Genomic DNA, 18,761 nt, shown 5'->3' with positions numbered 1-18,761 from the left:
CTTTTCGCTTGAGCTTATCTGTCAAATCTGCTAAACATTCAACGGTGTTTTTCTCTCGCAACAAATCGGCGAACATTACTTTCAACCATAGCTTATCAGTCAAGCGAAAAGTATTGGGGCACTCCTTTGTGACCCTAGAGTCTAGACATGTCAACGGGGCCCGTTCCTCAATTCTCTATGGGGAATTCACCGCTTAGAGGACGGGGATGGTATAGATTTTGCCCCATGAAGAATTAAACGAGCCCGCTAAAGTTCGCTGGGTTGAAAAGACATGGCTGAAAATACTGTTCACTGATTTATTATGAGAGAAAAATATTGTTGGCTGGCAGAAAAAGTGTGACTTATAAGACAAGCGAACAAGCGGTTCAGGCTAGGGATGGTATGCATGCCCCGTCCCTGCTCACCGCAGGGACCCGACTCTGAAGGCCCATATACTTGCAAGGTCAAATAAGTGTGATATATAAGCAAAGTTGAAACCCTAATTCTTTACTTTTTTTTGTCTCAAATGTGAATCTTTATAGAAAAGATTTGTTTAAATACCATTAATATGAATTCGTGAATATATGAATAGTTGATATCACATAAACTAATATGAACTAAACTGTTTATGGAGAACTCCACGGAAATTATTTTTCGCGTGGGAACGGAAATAGGAAGAAAATCTTCCCCATAACATTTGGTAGGGATACGGATAGAGGAAGTTTTTTTTGCCCATGGAGACGGGAAGGGTCAAGCACTCCCCGACGGAAATTCCCCGTACATCTTGACTAGAGTCTAGCAATTCTTGGTACCCCAGCCCAGCAAAGAGCCTCCTCATGTTCAGATTTTTCATTTCTATATCTTTGCAATTTTGTTTTTTTTTTGTAAAAATAATATCCAAGCAAACTTTAATGCAAATATATACCTATGCCGCTGGTGGGCTCGGTGGAAAAACCTGTCGCCGTTTAAGAGTTTCCAAAACCACTTCCAATCCAGATTTCTTTGGCAAGATTGAAAAAAATGCTTTGCAACAACTCGCTATCTTTTGTGTCCGGCTCATTATCTTCTGAGAGATACTTGTCTACCTCAGATTTGACAGTGCCACCCTCACTGTTCATCTGCTGAGCCATTTCCATCCACCTACCTTTTTTTTGCCATTTTCAGTTGTAGATTCAGACTCAGTAGGTTGTGAAGTCTTATCTTTTGGGGCATACATCTTCTTGTACTCTTCAAACAAAGCACGAAAATAAGTGTTCACTGTTTCCCACAATTTGTCTCCTATTGTATCCCCAAACATCACCTTGATTCCCAATTTGATGCAATTTGACAATTTGTATCTAGGATCAATAGCAACACAATAGTAAACATTAAAGTTCAGCAATTGATCCCCTTATCTTTCTCTCCTCTCTTCTCTCTGTCCCCCTGCCTCTCACCATACTTCTCTCCCCAGTACTTGTAGAATTTGACTAGCATTCTTGCAGCCATTTCTTTGCTCAGGTTGTCTTCACTGTGACCCATTTCTCTTAGCAATAGTAATACTTCAGCAATCTCATGAAAATAAGTGTGAGATGTTGACTTTGTTTGTACAGAAACACGGAGAGTGAGGTCATAAAAGTGTTCAAGAAAGTCAGCCATCTTCCTAGCCTTCTCCCAATCTGCTTTTGTTGGCACCCCTGGACCATTCTCTCCTTCTAATTCTAATCTGTAGTATGGGTCCTCATCACTGTATCTTTCAAATGCTTTCTCGTACTTCTCTGCAGCATGTAACATTAGGTACGTTGAGTTCCATCTAGTGCAAATATCCAAGTTCAGAAATGCTTTACTCTGTACCTTGGCTAACTCAGCACATTTCTTAAATTTCACCAACCTAGAAGACCCACCCCTGATGAACTTAACTGCAGCACGGACACGCTGAATTGATGTACCAATTTCCTTCAAGCCATCACCTACTATTAGGTTGACAATGTGAGCAGCACATCGCATGTGCACGTACTCTCCTTCAGCAAAACAACCTTTTGACTCATTCAAGATCCGCCTCATGTACTTGACTGCATTATTGTTTGCACTAGCATTGTCTAATGTTATTGTAAAAACCTTCTCAATGCCCCACTCAGCCAAGCAATTCTCTAATGATTTCCCAATGTCCTCCCCTCTATGCCCCTTAACCAAGAAGAAACCAATAATTGCTTTTCTAAGAATCCATTCATTGTCAATAAAATGGGCTGTAACACACATGTAGTTTTGGCTATTCCTAGCTGTCCATGTGTCAGTTGTGAGGCAAACTCTTTCACAATTTTCCTTAAAATATTTCTTGAGCTTTTCTTTCTCATCTTCATATACTTTAACACAAGCTCTAGTGACTGTCCTTCTAGATGGCAGAATAAATCGTGGACATGCTTCTGCTAAGAACTTTCTAAGACCAGAACGTTCAGACAAGACAAATGGTTGTTCATCTTCAATTATCATTTCAGCAAACAACCTTCTAAGTTTATCTGGATCAAATTTCCAAGTGGATACAGTACCAAGATTACTAGTGCCAGCACATGGTGTCAATTGCAAAGTTCCTTGATTATCAACTACTGGTTTGTTAGAATTCTTTTTGCATATCTTCAGATGAGTTTTCAAGGACGACGTACCATTTGTTCTTGAGCCACAATGAAACACCTTTTCACACCACTTGCACTTGGCTCTCTCTTCCCCATTGTCCAGTTTGACCTTGCTGAAACTGGCCCATACATCAGATCTAGGAGCCATGGGTTTTCTTTTCCTGGATTCTTCAGTTGCTTTGTCTCCATCGTTAGTCTGCTGTTGCTCCTTGCTTGGATCTACCACTCCAGTAGATGACACACCAGTCACTGAAGCTCCAGCTTCAGTTTCTTGAGTTTGAGACTGATTAACTTCACAAGCAACTGTTTCATCTGTGTCCCCCATCTACAAACGAAATGATTGAAATCAGAACATTGACTTAAGAACAACAAGGAGAAGCTTAATCTAACTTACATAGGAGGACTGCTCCGTCGTAGCCGCCGTTGTCTTGTCGGAGAACTTCAGGAGGGTGTTGCTAACCACCTTCTCCTCGCCGCAACCTGCCCCAGTTGGCCGCCGGCAGTCCACAGGCGCCAGGCGCCGCCGCGCTCTTCTGCTAGGGCCTTCCGGGGGCGCCGCTGTAGCCTGGAACGAGGGCCGTCTGGGACTGGGAGCGTCGTCGGCTCGCCGCGCTCTGCTAGGGCCGCCGCCGCGGCGCCGCCCCTCTGCCTAGGGTTTGCGTTGTTGCGACTTGCGAGTGAATCGGGATGGGGGCGACTCTGCGAGACTGCGACTGGGTGGGCGAGTCCGGCCGTCCGGGGCGACTCTGCAACGGGTCACGGGCGAGCCGCGAGCGGGCGCTGCGCCTGCGGCCTGCACGCTGGGCGTGGGCGCTGGGCGGCGTGAGGACTGAGGCCTGGGATCTACGAGTGGGCCGTGGTGGGCCGCGATGAAGGAGTGACGGAGGGAGGTTCCTGGTCTGTAGCGTATATTGCGGTTTGTTCGGTTATTCGGTTCGGTTTCGGTATAAAACCGAAGCCGAGGCCGAACACCGAATACGAGGAAAAACATAACCGAACCCGCAACCGAAAACCGAATAAACCGCAATTTCGGTTCGGTTCGGTTCGGTTTGCGGTTTGCGGGTAAAAAATGCCCAGGCTGACTAGTATCTCAACTCCAAATCTTCCCACACTTAAAAACAATTGATCTCTTTGCGCGGATATATACACACGCATAAGTGTCAATCCAAAGTTGGAAGGAGGTGAAAAACAATAAGACATGATTTCTGATGCAAATGTATAAGAGAATATATATATATATATATATATATATATATATATATATATATATAAAGATGATTTAGAAATATTTTAAAATTGCTGATGTAAAACTACCTTCTATTTTTATAAATTACACGGATTCAAAATGGCAATAGGTACCCGAAATCCGAGTACCCGACGGGTTTTACCCGATAAGAACGCGGGTATGGAATAGATTTTGTACCCGCGGGTACGTTATTGGGCGAAATCCTTTACCCATCGGGTATGACGGGTACGGGTGTGGAATAGTAGTACCCATACCCGCGTACCCGTGTGTAAGAAATACCCGCAAAATGAGTAAGCAACCTAAGCAATTTAGCCCATATAGCCCATGAACTGATTGGCTGAACGTGGGAAGCGTTGAGCGGTTGGTGTGCTATTAGTGCTGCTATTAATTTGCTGGAAGTTGTTATGTTTAATTTCTTAGAAGTTGAGATATTTAACTTGCTAAAAGTTGTTATATTTCTATTGAACTCGGGTATATTTTCGGGTATGGAATACCCGTCGGGTAAGAATTACCCATCGGGTGCGGGTACGGAATGAATTTCTTACCCGTCTGCTTTCGCGGATAACCCGATGGAATAGGTTTTGATCTGGCGGGTGCGGGTACGGGTGGCCAGTACCCACCGGGTACGTACCCGTTGCCATTCCTAACACGGATCGAAACGCTCTCTTTGAATCTGGATAAACATTTGTCTAAATTCAAAGCTATAGCTATAATCATATTTTTATTTTGAGACGGTGGGAGTATACTATCTCTTTGAATCTGGATAAACATTTGTCTATAAATTCAAAGCTATAATCATATTTTTATTTTGAGACGGTGGGAGTATACAGGCTGTTTGGTTGGCGGCCAAACTTTGCCTTGCCATGCAGCGGCTGCCACGAACATTGGCTGTTGTTTGGTTCATGTGTTTACCGTGGCCGAATTTTTTTAATCTAGTTAGTTTATAATTAGACAATAATTATCAAATATAAACGAAAATGTTACAGTATAAAAATAAAAAATTAAATCTAACAAGGCCTAGGTGGGTGGCATTCGCCTGGACACCAAACAACCTTTCGTGACCAATGGCTACTCAACCTTTGTAATAGGGTCTTGTTTAGTTCTAATTTTTTTTTACAAAGTAAACATTATAATATTTTTTGTTGTATTTGACAAATATTATCTAATCATAGACTAACTAGACTCAAAAATTTCGTCTCACAAATTATTGACAAACTATACAATTTATTACTTTTTATTTATATTTAATGCTTTATATATGTGCCACAATATTCGATGCAACGACAAATTTCAAAAATTTTGTAATTTTTTTTGGGTAGGCCTTGTTTAGTTCCCAAAAAATTTTGCAAAATTTTTCAGATTCCCCGTCACATCGAATCTTTAGACGTATGCATGAAGTATTAAATATAGATGAAAATAAAAACTAATTACACAGTTTGATCGGAATTGACGAGACAAATCTTTTGAGCCTAGTTAGTCCATGATTAGACAATGGCCTTGTTTAGTTCCAAAATATTTTGCAAAATCGACACTGTAGCTCTTTCGTTTGTATTTGACAAATATTGTCCAATCACGAACTAACTAGGATCCAAAGATTCGTCTCGTCAATTTCGACCAAACTGTGCAATTAGTTTTTATTTTTGTCTATATTTAATACTTCATGCATGTGTTTAAAGATTCGATGTGACGGGGAATCTGAAAAATTTTGCAAAATTTTTTAGAAACTAAACAAGGCTAATATTTATCAAATACAAACGAAATTGTTACTATTTACATTTTGAAAAAAAATTTGGAACTAAACAAGGCCTAAGGTCCCAGTAATAAATTTGGAACGGGTAAGATCTCCACCTCCGCCGTGCTGGCATTGTATTGTCTTTGGCCACCTCTGCCGTGCGGCAGCAGCCTGAATTCAGTACCGATCGAAGTGCTAGGATGGAACATGAGCATGAGCAGCAGCGGATCGTTGCAGCGTTGCAGGCGGCGCAGAGCCTCCACCTTCACGGCTACGCACGCAACGTCGCGACGGCACGTACTTTGGTGGGAGATACGGTGGCATTCCCAGTCCCAGAGCGCAAGATCTTGTGCCACCAGCCGGCCGTGAGTAGACGGCTAGACCTCGGACTTCGCCGCAAACACTGCTAGGGATCCACGTTCGCCTGTTTACACGGCCGTGGTAAAAATTTTCGTGGTTAGAACACGCGAAAAAATTTAGATGTTTAGTTTAACAAATTTTTTTGACATAATTTGGGCTGCATGCATTTGCAGTTGCCGTTGGTGGGCTTTCATGGGAGTGCGTGCATAGTTGCAGCCCAAAATTTTTGCTCCAAAATTTTTTAGCCTCGTTTAGTTCCCAGGCCCCAATTCCACAAATTTTTTTCTCTTTGGGCCAAAAAATTTCAAATCTAAATAGGTTAACCAGCATGCTATTGCTATACAATTTTTTGTTTAGGTCCTGTTTAGGCTCTGTTTAGGCCCTGTTTAGATTAGAGATGAAAATTTTTTGGGTGTCACATCGGTTGTGTCGGAAGGATGTCGGGAGGGGTTTTTAGAAACTAATAAAAAAACAAATTACATAGCTCATTAGGAAACTACAAGACAAATCTATTAAGTATAATTAATCTATCATTAGCACATGTGAGTTACTGTAGCACTTAAGGCTAATCATGGAGTAACTAGACTTAAAAGATTCGTCTCACGTTTTTCAATCAAACTGTGTAATTAGTTTATTTTTTATGTACATTTGATGTTCCATGCATGTGTCCAAAGATTCGATGGGATGGACGAAAAAATTTTGGGTGGAGAACTAAACAGGGCCTTAGTTGACCCCAAATCCAAAAAGTTTTCAAGATTCTCTGTCACATCGAATCTTGCGGCACATGCATAAAGCATTAAATATAGACGAAAACAAAAACTAATCACACAGTTTGACTGTAAATCGCGAGACGAATCTTTTGACCCTAGTTAGTCTATGATTAGATAATATTTACCACAAACAAACAAAAAGTGCTACAGTAGCGAAATCTAAAAAATTTTTCACATCTAAACAAGGCCGTAGATTAGAGATGAAAATTTTTTAGGTATCACAACGGATGTGTCAGAAGGGGTCTTAAAAACAAATTACATAACTCGTTTGGAAACTGCAAGACAAATTTATTAAGCATAATTAATCCGTCATTAGCACATGTGAATTACTGTAGCACTTAAGGCTAATCATGGTAACTAGGATCAAAAGATTCGTCTCGCGATTTACAGCTAAACTGTGTAATTAGTTTTTAGTTTCGTCTACATTTAATGTTTTATCCATGTGTCGCAAGATTCGATGTGACAGAGAACTTAATTTTTTTTTTGATTTTTGGGGTAAACTAAACAAGGCCAAGGCTAGTCTCAATGCATAATTTTATGGCACAGTTACCAAAACTATAAACTAAGTAACCGAGTCACTTGAGTTTCATGAAAATGAACCTACTCTCTCGTCTGATAAAACTCCTTTATTTAATAACCCTATCAAATCAACAATTTTGCTTATGTGCCACCTTATTTAATGTGAATAACATCTTTATAAAACATGCATTAAAACTAGGCTAAGGCCTTGTTTAGTTCCCAAAAAATTTTGCAAAATTTTTCAGATTTTCCGTCACATCGAATCTTTAGACGCATGCATGGAGTTTTAAATATATACGAAAATAAAAACTAATTACACAGTTTGGTTGGAATTGACGAGACGAATCTTTTGAGCCTAGTTAGTCCATGATTGGATAATATTTGTCAAATACAAACGAAAATGCTACAGTATCAATTTCCCACAAAATTTTAGAACTAAACAAGGCCTAAGGCGAGTCTCAATGCATAGTTTCATGACACAGTTACAAAGACTATAAATTAGGTAACCGAGCCACGGGAGTTTCATGGGGATAAAACTCCTCTCTCATCTGATGAAACTCGTTCATTTAATGACTCTGTCAAGTCAGCAATTTTGCTTATGCGGCACCCTATTTAATGTACATAACACTCTCATGAAATATGCATCGAGACTGGCCTAATGCCAGTCTCAATGGCCCGTTTCAATGCACTGTTTCCAAAACAAATCTGCTGACAGAGCATCAATGAAACGAACAATGAAACAACCTCCACAATGCATGAGTTTCACCTTAATGTTTCCTAGGCTGGGCAAAGTATTTAATTAGTGCAAAATGATTGGATCACATGCAAGATGGTAAAACGATTTAGTCCTCAGTGGGGATTTCATCTTATTTCACCGCGTGGGAAACAACGCCAGCGGAGTTTCACCATGGTGAAACTACTTCCTTCTCTCTCCTCTTCGTTTTATGCAAAAAGTGTAGTTTGGCTGACATGGCGCTCTAATAAATATGCATGACATCCTGGTGAAACCTCCACTGAGACTGACCTAAGGCCCTGTTTAGTTCCCCACCCAAAATTTTTTCATCCATCCCATCGAATATTTAGACACATGCATGAAACATTAAATGTAGATAAAAAATAAACTAAGGCCTTGTTTAGTTCACCCTGAAAATCAAAAAGTTTTCAAGATTCCCCGTCACATCGAATCTTGTGGCACATGCATGAAACATTAAATATAGACGAAAACAAAAACTAATTACACAGTTTAGCTGTAAATCACGAGACGAATCTTTTGATCCTAGTTAGTCCATAATTGAATAATATTTGTCACAAACAAACGAAAGTGCTACAGTACCGAAAAGTTTTCACTTTTCGGAACTAAACAAGGCCTAATTACACAGTTTAGTTGAAAATCACGAGACAAATCTTTTAAGCCTAGTTAGTCCATGATTAGCCTTAAGTGCTACAGTAACCCACATATGCTAATGATAGATTAATTATGCTTAATAGATTTGTCTTACAGTTTCTAGATGAGCTATGTAATTTGTTTTTTTATTCGTTTCTAAAAATCCCTCCCGACGTGACACTGAAAATTTTTTCAACTCCAATCTGGCCCTAAGGGCACTCACAATGTAGACTCTATCATGGAGTCTAAAATTATTTATTACCTCGAGCAATGTGAATTTAGAGTCTAAATAAGACTTGGAGTATTATTTTTTCTACCTCTTTTTTCAATAAATATGCTGCCACATCAGTAAAATACTATAAATAATATGTAATTAATTGTCTTAGACTTTATGATAGAGTGCTGCATTTGGAGTGCCCTAACAAGTCAAGTAAACAAGGCCCAAGAATGGATGGTAGATCTCTCCCGTGCTGTTTTAACACAGCAGCTACGACGTGACCGTAGAGCGCGATAGCCACAGCGACGGGGAGAGTGGCCGCAAGCTGTGCTCCCCGTGGGGCCTCACGCGTCACCTGTGCTCCCCTGGCGGGGCCAGTCCCTCGCGTCGGTGTGGGGGCCGCTGTCTGTCTGTCTGTTGTGTCCGGTCTCCGCCAAGCACTTGATTGCTCTGCGTGGCTTCAATAATTGCCGCGGCCGGCCGGCCGGCCGCCCAGCCAGCCAGCCACAGCTCTCTCTCTCCGTCTCGCGCGGGCGCGGTGGGGTGACCACCGGGCGGGGCGGCCGGCCCCGGCTGGCCGGCGAGATAAGTGTGACGCCACGCCCCCGCGGACCCGGGGCTCCAATAATGCATGTGGGTTCGGCTTCGGCCTCGGCGAGGGCCCTCGACCCGAGACGCACGCAGTGTCGTGGTAGGAGAACGCGAGAGATCGATCCAGTAGTAGTACTCTACGTAAGATATGCTATACGAGTAGGAGTATGTACTACTACTCTACTATACGTACATGCACACGTACGTATTGTATATTTGTATTGGCGACATCGCTCGAGTGTCGTAGTACATGCTGTACACGTATTTACTCCAGCACAGGACCACTGGTGGAGTAGCCAAAGTCCCATCAGACAACACAGTAGGCGGAGATACTCGTAGGCGGAACGGGCAAGGCGACGGAAATCACGTCCAACAAGAAGATGAGGCCTCTACTGACACGGACGGAGGGACGGATGCATGCACCAACAGCAGCAGCCGAGACAGTACAGTACTCCTCCTTGCATTGCATTGCATCCCGTGTTTACACCGCACAGCAGCTGAGGTCTAGCAGTAGCACTAGCAGCAGCTGAAGACATGCATGGTGCGTGGAAGAGGAACTACTCGGACAGGCAGGGCAGCCAGGCACAGCACAGGCAGCTGGGACACAGTAGCTAGGCTACAACACGCTGCCGCACATGCCATGGCTGCTGCTGCTGCGACGGGGCCGGGGGGGCAAAGCAGAAGGAAAGCGTGTCATCGTGCGGCTACAGATTGGCGTTTGCATGCGCGACCCACACAAGGCACAGGCCACCATGGACCAGCGACACAGCGAGCACGCAGGAGCAGGAGCAGCGAGCGAGGGGGGCCGGTGCATGCCGTGCAGAGCAGCAGCCAGGCTACCGTCCGTGGCCTGGCGCCGCGTTCAATGCGCGCGCGCGGCGACAGACGGACTTGAGCAGCCGCGCGCGCGCGTCGTGGTGGCCCTTGGTCGGGTGGGTGGCACGAGTTGTACGCACTGCTCCGTACTAGTACCCTCCGTCGGTCCGTGCGTGGCCACCGGCGACCCCGCCGGCGCGGCCGGGCATTAACGCCGGCTGCCCCCCGCCCCCTCCCGCCGCGCGTGATCCCGTGGTGGGGTGGGGGGCGCGGAACGAGGGCGGGCGGGCGACGTAAACACACCACCACCACACACCCGCCGTGGCCTGCGTAATTGTACGCGAGGTGTGGGCAGCGCGGTGCACGGATATGCGGCCTGCCGGCCCGCCCAGTCGGCGTGCTTCTCCTGACACGCTGATGACACACACTAGTTTTGCCTCTAGTACATGCATGCATGCATGCATGCATGCATGTGATGTGTTTAAGCATGGCTCTACTATACTATGCTGCGGCTAAGGCCTTGTTCAGTTCGCAAAAAGTTGTGAAAAACGGCACTGTAGCACTTTCGTTTTTATTTGACAAACATTGTCCAATTATAGAGTAACTAGGCTCAAAAGATTCATCTCGCGGTTTACAGATGAACTGTGCAAATAGTTTTTGTTTTTATGTATATTTAATGCTCTATGCATGTGCCGCAAGATTTGATGTGACGGGGAATCTTGAAAAATTTTGCGAACTAAACAAGGCCTAAACTTGTTAGCATGTTTCATGTGAGAACAGAAAATGAGTCAGGCACAGCGTCTTTTTCATCTGGACGGACGAGCCTCAATTAAGACACACTTTTGTCTCTTTTTGGCGTGACAAGAACAGCTTAGGCCTTGTTTAGTTTACCCTGAAAACCAAAAAATTTTCAAGATTCCCCGTCACATCGAATCTTGTGTAAATATAAACGAAAACAAAAACTAATTACACAGTTTAGCTGTAAATCACAAGACGAATCTTTTGATCCTAGTTAGTCCATGATCGGATAATATTTATCACAAACAAACGAAAATGCTACAGTTCCAAAAAGTTTTCACTTTTCGGAACTAAACAAGGCCTTAACAAAGGCACGTTACTCCCAACTCCTATTACGTTGCCGTACACATACAGCCAGATGCTCCTGGTAATAGTAGCTACTCCTACCCATCCAAGTTTCTTCCAAGCACGCATGCATCATGCATGTACTACTCCTACACATGTACTAGGAGGAGCTAGTAACCACACTGTCCATTCCATGGCGAATGATTGATTGCCAACCGTCCAACCGCAAGCATCGCCGGCCGATCGTCATCACAGTACACATCCACGTTTGGCCGCGATCGACCTCGACTCGTCGACCTCACAGCAGCCAGCAGCAGCGAGCACGGCCACAACACAAGCGGGCCGGGCGACACCATGATGCTCCTCCATGATTGGTGCGAGCGAACAGAACAAACCCGTCGGTTCCCCCAGCAGCATCGCCGCGATTGCGCAACACTCCAATCACGCCCGAGTCAGGAGACACACACCATGCCGTGACCATCATGGCCTCGGACCAGGGATTGATGGCCGTAATCATATGCATATATATGCATTGCCTCTGGCCTGCATGCCGCGTGGTCCATCATCGTCTCAGCTATCCAAGACACTGTTAAAGGCTTTGCTCTCTGCTCAAACTACTCCTACATACTCCCTCCGTCCCAAAAAGAGTGTCGTTTTAGGTTTTCGTGCCACAAGTTTGACTCGATTTTTAGAAAATACGTGTAATATTTATATCTCTAAATAAATTTGTTAAAAAACTAGACTTAAAAATCTTTCCAATGATATTAATTATGTATTATAAATATTAATATTTTTTACTATATATTTAGTTAAAGTAATTTCTCGGGAAGCGAAAACGACACTTATTTTGGGACGGAGGGACTCCTGCTAGGCTTTGCTTGTTTACTACTCTAGTACTACTACGTAGTAGTATTAAACATGGTTTAGCTAGGGTAGGGCGACATGCCCGCAGAATCATTGTGTGCTCAAAGGCGAGTGTGTGTGTGTGTGTGAGTGAGCCAGTGAGGTATCATGTCGTGGGCTCGTGGCCTATATCCGGAACAACGAGTCGTCATCATGCCGTCTACGACTTGGAGTTTACAAGGCTTTCTTGCAAAAGGTTACATGTACAGATTATGATTCCTCATTGGTATGGTGCATCACGTGCTGTGTTTGGTTCCACGATCGCTCTACTGTACAATATCTAGTATCTTTTTTTTAAAAAAAAAATACAGCTAAGAGCATCTCCAACAACTTGGTAAAATTCACTTGTCAAATCTTAAGTTATAGCAAGTTGCTAATTTGTTTAGCAAAAGAAAAAAGGATGTGTCTCCAATAAGTTGCTATTCTCACTTGGTAAAAATAGAGGATGAGAGATGGAACCCGCTCACTTAGTAATAGAATATGTGTCTCCAACAAGTTGCGCTCGGGATAGTAACTTGGGATATCAAGGCCTTGTTTTAGTTCCCAAAAAATTTTGCAAAATTTTTCAGATTCCCCGTCACATCGAATCTTTAGACGCATGCATCGAGTATTAAATATAGATGAAAATAAAAACTAATTGCACAGTTTGGTCGAAACTGACGAGACGAATCTTTTGAGCCTAGTTACTCTATGATTGGATAATTTTTGTCAAATACAAACGAAAATGCTACAGTGTTGATTTTGCAAAAAATTTTGAAACTAAACAAGGCCCAACTTGACAAATCTCGGCAGTAGAAACCTCTGGATAGCAACTTGGGAAATTTAGCAAGTTAAGATAAGGAGTTGTTGGAGGAGGATTTTTATGCTTTTAGAAAATTTGGTAGGATAACATATTGAAATAACAAGTTGTTGGAGATGCTCCGGTAGAATATTAGTTTTAGAGAACACAGAAGTGTTGTGTACTACCTTACAACATGGCCAAAGGTACCCTGACCAGTCCAAAGGCCAAAAGCAAGGGCGGAGGTAAAACAAAGGCCTTGTTTAGTTCCAAAAATTTTTAAGATTCCCCTTCACATCGAATTTTTGGTCGCATGCACGGAGCATTAAATATAGACAAAAATAAAAACTAACTGTACAATTTACCTGTAATTTGTGAGATGAATCTTTTGAGTCTAGTTACTCCGTGATTGGATAATGTTTGTCAAATAAAGCCGAAATGCTACAGTAGCCAAAAACAAAAATTTTTGCGAACTAAACAAGGCCAAAACAAAAATTTTTGCGAACTAAACAAGGCCAAATATGAGAGAGATGCACTTGTCTTAGGCCTCGTTTTTGGGAGAAAGTAAACGAGGCCTTATACAGAGGTATGTGGACATTACCCAAGAAATACATATATCGTATCGTTTTTTCATGGGTCCGCCCACACCCTACAATTTATATAGATCCACTCTTGGCCAAAAAAAAAGGAAAAACCCTAAAAAAATACACAAACTAGTCCATGTGGATAAAATTATTTACACATAGCCATATGTCATCAAACTTTCTTTGTATTTCATCTCTTTAATTTGTTTATGTTGTAACACAAAACTATATAGCGATACATTTTCTTATTTTTTATTATTGCAATAAACGTCACTCTCTCTGCTTTTCACTCTATGTTCTCTATGGTGTTTGCTTAGTTGAAGTCTTAGCTTGAGATATGTGTGTGACGTGGAAATAGAGATATGGCCATTGCTTCGTGTATATATATGTATATACATGGTGTGAACGGTGCCACATGTCAATTTTGTATTCCTTTAGGGCTTGAGTTATTTTTCTGTATTGATAATGGTATAATGTGTAGTTTAGGGCTTATTTAGATCACTTTTGAATTATAGTAATCGGACAAAAAAGTCCCATGAACCAAACATCCTAGATTATGGGTTGCCCAACAAACAGATTATTGTAATAATATAATCATTCTCAAGCCTACTAATAGAAGGTTATCGGTGCTCCAAAACCTGAATCCTATAGCGCAGCAACTATATAATCCAGGGATTCAAATAACATATTTACTATAACTCACAATTCAAATTATTACGATCCAGTTTACAATCTATATTCTAACAATCCAGAGGCGATCCAAGCAGGCCCTTGGATGAAGCACAAATATAAACACTTTGGGTTATAAGTAGCTTTATGATAATCCACAATTCAAATTATTATGATCCAGTTTACAATGTATATTGTAATAATCCATAGGCGATCCAAGCAGGCCCTTGGAAGCACAAATATAAACACTTTGGGATATCTTTTATAGTGACAATTTAGAAGCAAACTTAGGGTTTTTTTCTTTACATTTTTGTTTATAGTGGCATAATGGATCGCTGCAGGTTATTTGTATTGATGATTGATATGGATGTAGATGCAAGATTAAGGGTTAGTTTATATTATTTTTCCTGATAAAATAGGTGGGTAATTTAGATAAAGATCATGGTCACTTTATATTAGTTTCGACAATGTAATCTTTACTGTTACTAATTTGAGGCCTTAATGAAGCCTCTACACATTAGTCTTTACATAAATCATAAAGATTCTAACCAAAAAAAGAAAGAAAAGGTCATCAATTTTGGCAAACACTAAATGTTTGACAATAATAGCCATTGGATAGTTTTATTTTGTAGTACAAATCTAGCTATTGTATAAAACATGACTAGTTCATAGTGGAGTATTAGGTTATCCACTTCACACATTAAATCCGCATCTAAACTACCAATGTATGTTACTAAAAGACTAGTTCATAGTATTAGATAATCCACTTCACACATTGTCAAACCCTTTTATATATCAGAAAATACACGTGTTTTGAGGGACGGTATAGGCATAGCTGTCTGTCTGCCATATTTTGCTGCAGCTAATAAGCTAGTATATAGACACACTTCTTTTGGTGTGGTGTCTTATGAAACCTTAAGAACATTTAGGCTTTGTTTAAATCTAAAAATAAATAAATTTTTATACTGTATCATTTTTGTTTTTGTGATAAATATTGTCCAATCATGGAGTAACTAGTCTTAAAAGATTCATCTCGCGATTTACAGACAAACTATGTAATTAGTTATTATTTTCATCTATATTTAATGCTGCATACATGTGCCGTAAGATTCGATACGATGAAAAATCTTAAAAAGTTTTTGGTTTTTGAAGTTAACTAAACAAGACCTTAATTTTATTTGTCTATATGGGGCGATTCATCATGGTTGTTCTTGGTAATGTTTTGTCTAGAAAGAATATTATAAATAGTGAGAAAGGAAGTTCTGCTACAAGTTGTTGATGGCAGCACCTGGGACAAAAACAATACGCTCCCCAAGAAATACGCACATCCCGGCCGAGTCGAGCGGAGCCGGGCGAGAAGAGCTTGCATCTGCCCCTCCCAGCTTTCTGATAAAGATCGTGGGCGCTACTAACGAAAGGGGAAAGATACGTCGCCCGCCCCCGCCCACGGCGATGATTAACATAATTATTAGTGGCTGCTGCCAGCTTGGCCCATGCTGCTGTCCCTGCTGCTCTCGCTGCCACTGCAACGCTCGCTGTGCAGTGCTGCATCTGCATGCCATCGCCATGCCATCCGAAGAAAAAGAGAGCACGGCCACGGCCCACGGAGCCGAGCGCGGCCATGCCATGCCATCGCCATCGCCATCGCCCATCGCCCTGCGGTTTTTTAATCCTGCCCTCATGATTCGATCCCCCCTGCCTGCTCCCTTTTGCCGGGCCACTCACGTGCGCTCGTCAAACCGCTGTCCCCAAGGGTCAAAACCAATCCAAACCCCCGGTCCTCGTCCTCCCAGCTTGCTCCATCACTCTCTCCCACTCCCACGCCGTGCCGTGACTTGCCACGCTCTCGCACACACGGGCACTGAGCCTGGGCGGCTGCTGCTGTTTTCTTGGTTCTGGTGGGATGGAGCTGCGGCTGAGCCTGGGCGAGGCGGCAGTGCCGGACGCAGGGAGGGCGGCGGTGCCGGAGCTGGGCCTTGGGCTTGGGGTCGGGATTGGAGCCAGCGCCGCCGCCGGAAGCGGAAGGCGTGAGGAGGGCGGGACGGGGAACAGGGCAGCGCCGGGGACGGGGACGGGAACGGGAACGAGGTGGTGGGCGGCGCCGGCCACGCCTGAGCCGGCGGCGGTGCGGCTCAGCCTCGTGTCCAGCAGCCTCGGCCTTCAGTGGCCGCCTTCCGACGCCGGTGAGAGCCGCCGTGTTCTTCTTGTTTCTTCCGATTCCTGATTTTGGGTGGTGCGTGCCGTGACCGACTGACCGTGCCATGCCATGCCATTGTTCCTTTCCTGCAGGCATCTGTCATGCAGGGCGTGCCGAGGCGCCGGCGGCGCGCGGGTTCGACGTGAACCGGCCGGCGCCGTCGTCGTCGGCGGTGGCGGCGAGCGCTCTGCTGGCGCTGGAGGACGACGAGGACGACCCGGGCGCGGCGGCGGCGCTGTCGTCGTCGCCCAACGACAGCGCGGGCTCCTTCCCGCTGGACCTGGGTGGTGGCCCGCATGCCCATCACGCCGAGGGCGGCGCCGCGGCGCAGGCCGCCGGCGGCGGCGGCGAGCGGTCGTCGTCTCGCGCGAGCGATGAGGACGACGGCGCGTCCGCGCGCAAGAAGCTGCGACTCTCCAAGGAGCAGTCCGCGTTCCTGGAGGAGAGCTTCAAGGAGCACAGCACCCTCAACCCTGTAAGAAGAATCCAATCCATGGAAACTTGCTCATCGATCTTAGTAGTACGTACTGTACGTTCATGGTCTTGATGCTGAGTGACACGAACTAACCTTTGTCGCCGGCGGCCGGCGTGCAGAAGCAGAAGGCGGCGCTGGCGAAGCAGCTCAACCTCCGGCCGCGACAGGTGGAAGTCTGGTTCCAGAACCGCCGAGCCAGGTGCGTGCGTGCAGGCACATACAGAAGAAAAAAAAAAAAAGAGTACCTGAAGCCGGCGGCCACGGAGCTCTCCTGATATCCTCGCTCCGGCCGGTCCAGCCGGCGGCCACGGAGCTCTCAGCTAACCTTCGCATGCATGCAGGACGAAGCTGAAGCAGACGGAGGTGGACTGCGAGTACCTGAAGCGCTGCTGCGAGACGCTGACGGAGGAGAACCGGCGGCTGCACAAGGAGCTGGCGGAGCTGCGCGCGCTCAAGGCGGCGCCGCCCTTCTTCATGCGGCTCCCGGCCACCACCCTGTCCATGTGCCCCTCCTGCGAGCGCGTCGCCTCCGGGCCCAACCCTGCTGCCTCCACCTCGGCACCTGTGTCACTGTCATCATCCTCGCCGCCTGCCACAGCCACCGCCACCGCCGTCGCCGCACCCGTCGTGCGAGGCGAGCACCGGCCGCCCTCGTCATTCGCCGCGCTGTTCGCGGCCACACGCAGCTTCACGCTGGCATCCCAGCCTCGGCCGCCGGCGCCGGCACCGGCCAGCAACTGCTTGTAAATACGCGCGCGCGCGCGCCATCGCCATCAGCCTCTCCTTCCCTCTGTGGGTTGGTTCTCGTGAGAATTTTTGGGGTTTCCGAGGCCGTGCGTCGCCGTCGCGTCGACGGCTGGGATGCGAGAAGCGGAGGCTGCTGGGACGGCGCTGTTAACCTTGATTTGCTCTCTGTTTACGTTTTCTACTTTCTAGTAAAAGAACGTCAAGTGTTCATGTTAAGCACGAATGGTGTAGGGTTTAAGCTCGTTTTAAGCCTTGTTTAGTTCCTAAAAAATTTTTCAAAATTTTTCAGATTTCTCGTCACATCGAATCTTTAGACACATGCATGAAGTATTAAATATAGACAAAAATAAAAACTAATTGCACAGTTTGGTTGAAATTGACGAGATGAATCTTTTGAGTCTAGTTAGTCCATAATTTGACAATATTTGTCAAATACAAACGAAAAAGCTACAGTGTCGATTTTGCAAAATATTTTGAAACGCCTTAGGAAGAAGTAGTGTTGCCACTATTTATGGACTGCGGCCTTGTTTACTTGCGAAAAGTGAAAAGTTTTCGGTACTGTAGCACTTTCGTTTGTTTGTGACAAATATTATCTAATTATGAACTAACTAGGATCAAAAGATTCGTCTCGTGATTTACAGCTAAACTGTGTAATTAGTTTTTGTTTTCGTCTATATTTAATATTTCATGCATGTGCCACAAGATTCGATGTGACGGAGAATCTTGAAAAGTTTTTGGTTCGTACAAGGGTGCAGATTTGCGAAATTATGGCGCCGCACGCGTTCCCAGGGACGAAATTTTTTGAGAGATGCATACACCGCCGTGCTGTCAGCTCCTTTTATGAGTGCCGTTGCTTGTCACTGCAGTTTGCACGGCCACTTCTCTCCGATGAAAGAGCAGTATTAATAGTCTTGTTATAAAATAAAAAACTTCTTAAAAAAGAAGTCTATAATAATCTTGTTATTTTATAAAATCAGATAGTCAGTATTAATGGTTAGTTATATATAGCCACCTCAAGAGATAGTCAAATTTTTATTTTACAAAACCAAATAGCATATCTGTTGGAGCAATTTTTTCTATGCAATTTCTAAAAATTATCTACACA

The 18,761-nt window shown here is 44.2% G+C and overlaps 1 protein-coding gene across 1 annotated transcript; it reads left to right on the top strand.

Annotated features, from left to right (window-relative positions):
• On the top strand, positions 15,872-17,927 carry LOC8083514 (homeobox-leucine zipper protein HOX27). The gene is made up of 4 exons (XM_021464638.1): positions 15,872-16,420; positions 16,527-16,909; positions 17,029-17,108; positions 17,251-17,927. The coding sequence occupies exons 1-4, from the start codon at positions 16,141-16,143 to the stop codon at positions 17,654-17,656; spliced, it is 1,149 nt and encodes a 382-aa protein (XP_021320313.1). The 5' UTR covers positions 15,872-16,140; the 3' UTR covers positions 17,657-17,927.

The sequence above is a fragment of the Sorghum bicolor genome, chromosome 7 (genome assembly GCF_000003195.3).
Source record: "Sorghum bicolor cultivar BTx623 chromosome 7, Sorghum_bicolor_NCBIv3, whole genome shotgun sequence".
Classification (NCBI taxonomy): Eukaryota; Viridiplantae; Streptophyta; class Magnoliopsida; order Poales; family Poaceae; genus Sorghum; species Sorghum bicolor.
The sequence above is the reverse complement of the archived record's forward strand: the minus strand, read 5'-3'. Positions and strand labels throughout refer to the sequence as shown.

What these genes read in the sequence shown, in the direction of transcription:
- LOC8083514 (XM_021464638.1), top strand. Translation starts at nt 16,141, where the DNA reads ATGGAGCTGCGGCTGAGCCTGGGCGAGGCGGCAGTGCCGGACGCAGGG. An exon ending in GTGGCCGCCTTCCGACGCCG is followed by an intron (nt 16,421 to 16,526) that starts GTGAGAGCCGCC and finishes CCTTTCCTGCAG; the next exon opens with GCATCTGTCATGCAGGGCGT. An exon ending in TTCCAGAACCGCCGAGCCAG is followed by an intron (nt 17,109 to 17,250) that starts GTGCGTGCGTGC and finishes GCATGCATGCAG; the next exon opens with GACGAAGCTGAAGCAGACGG.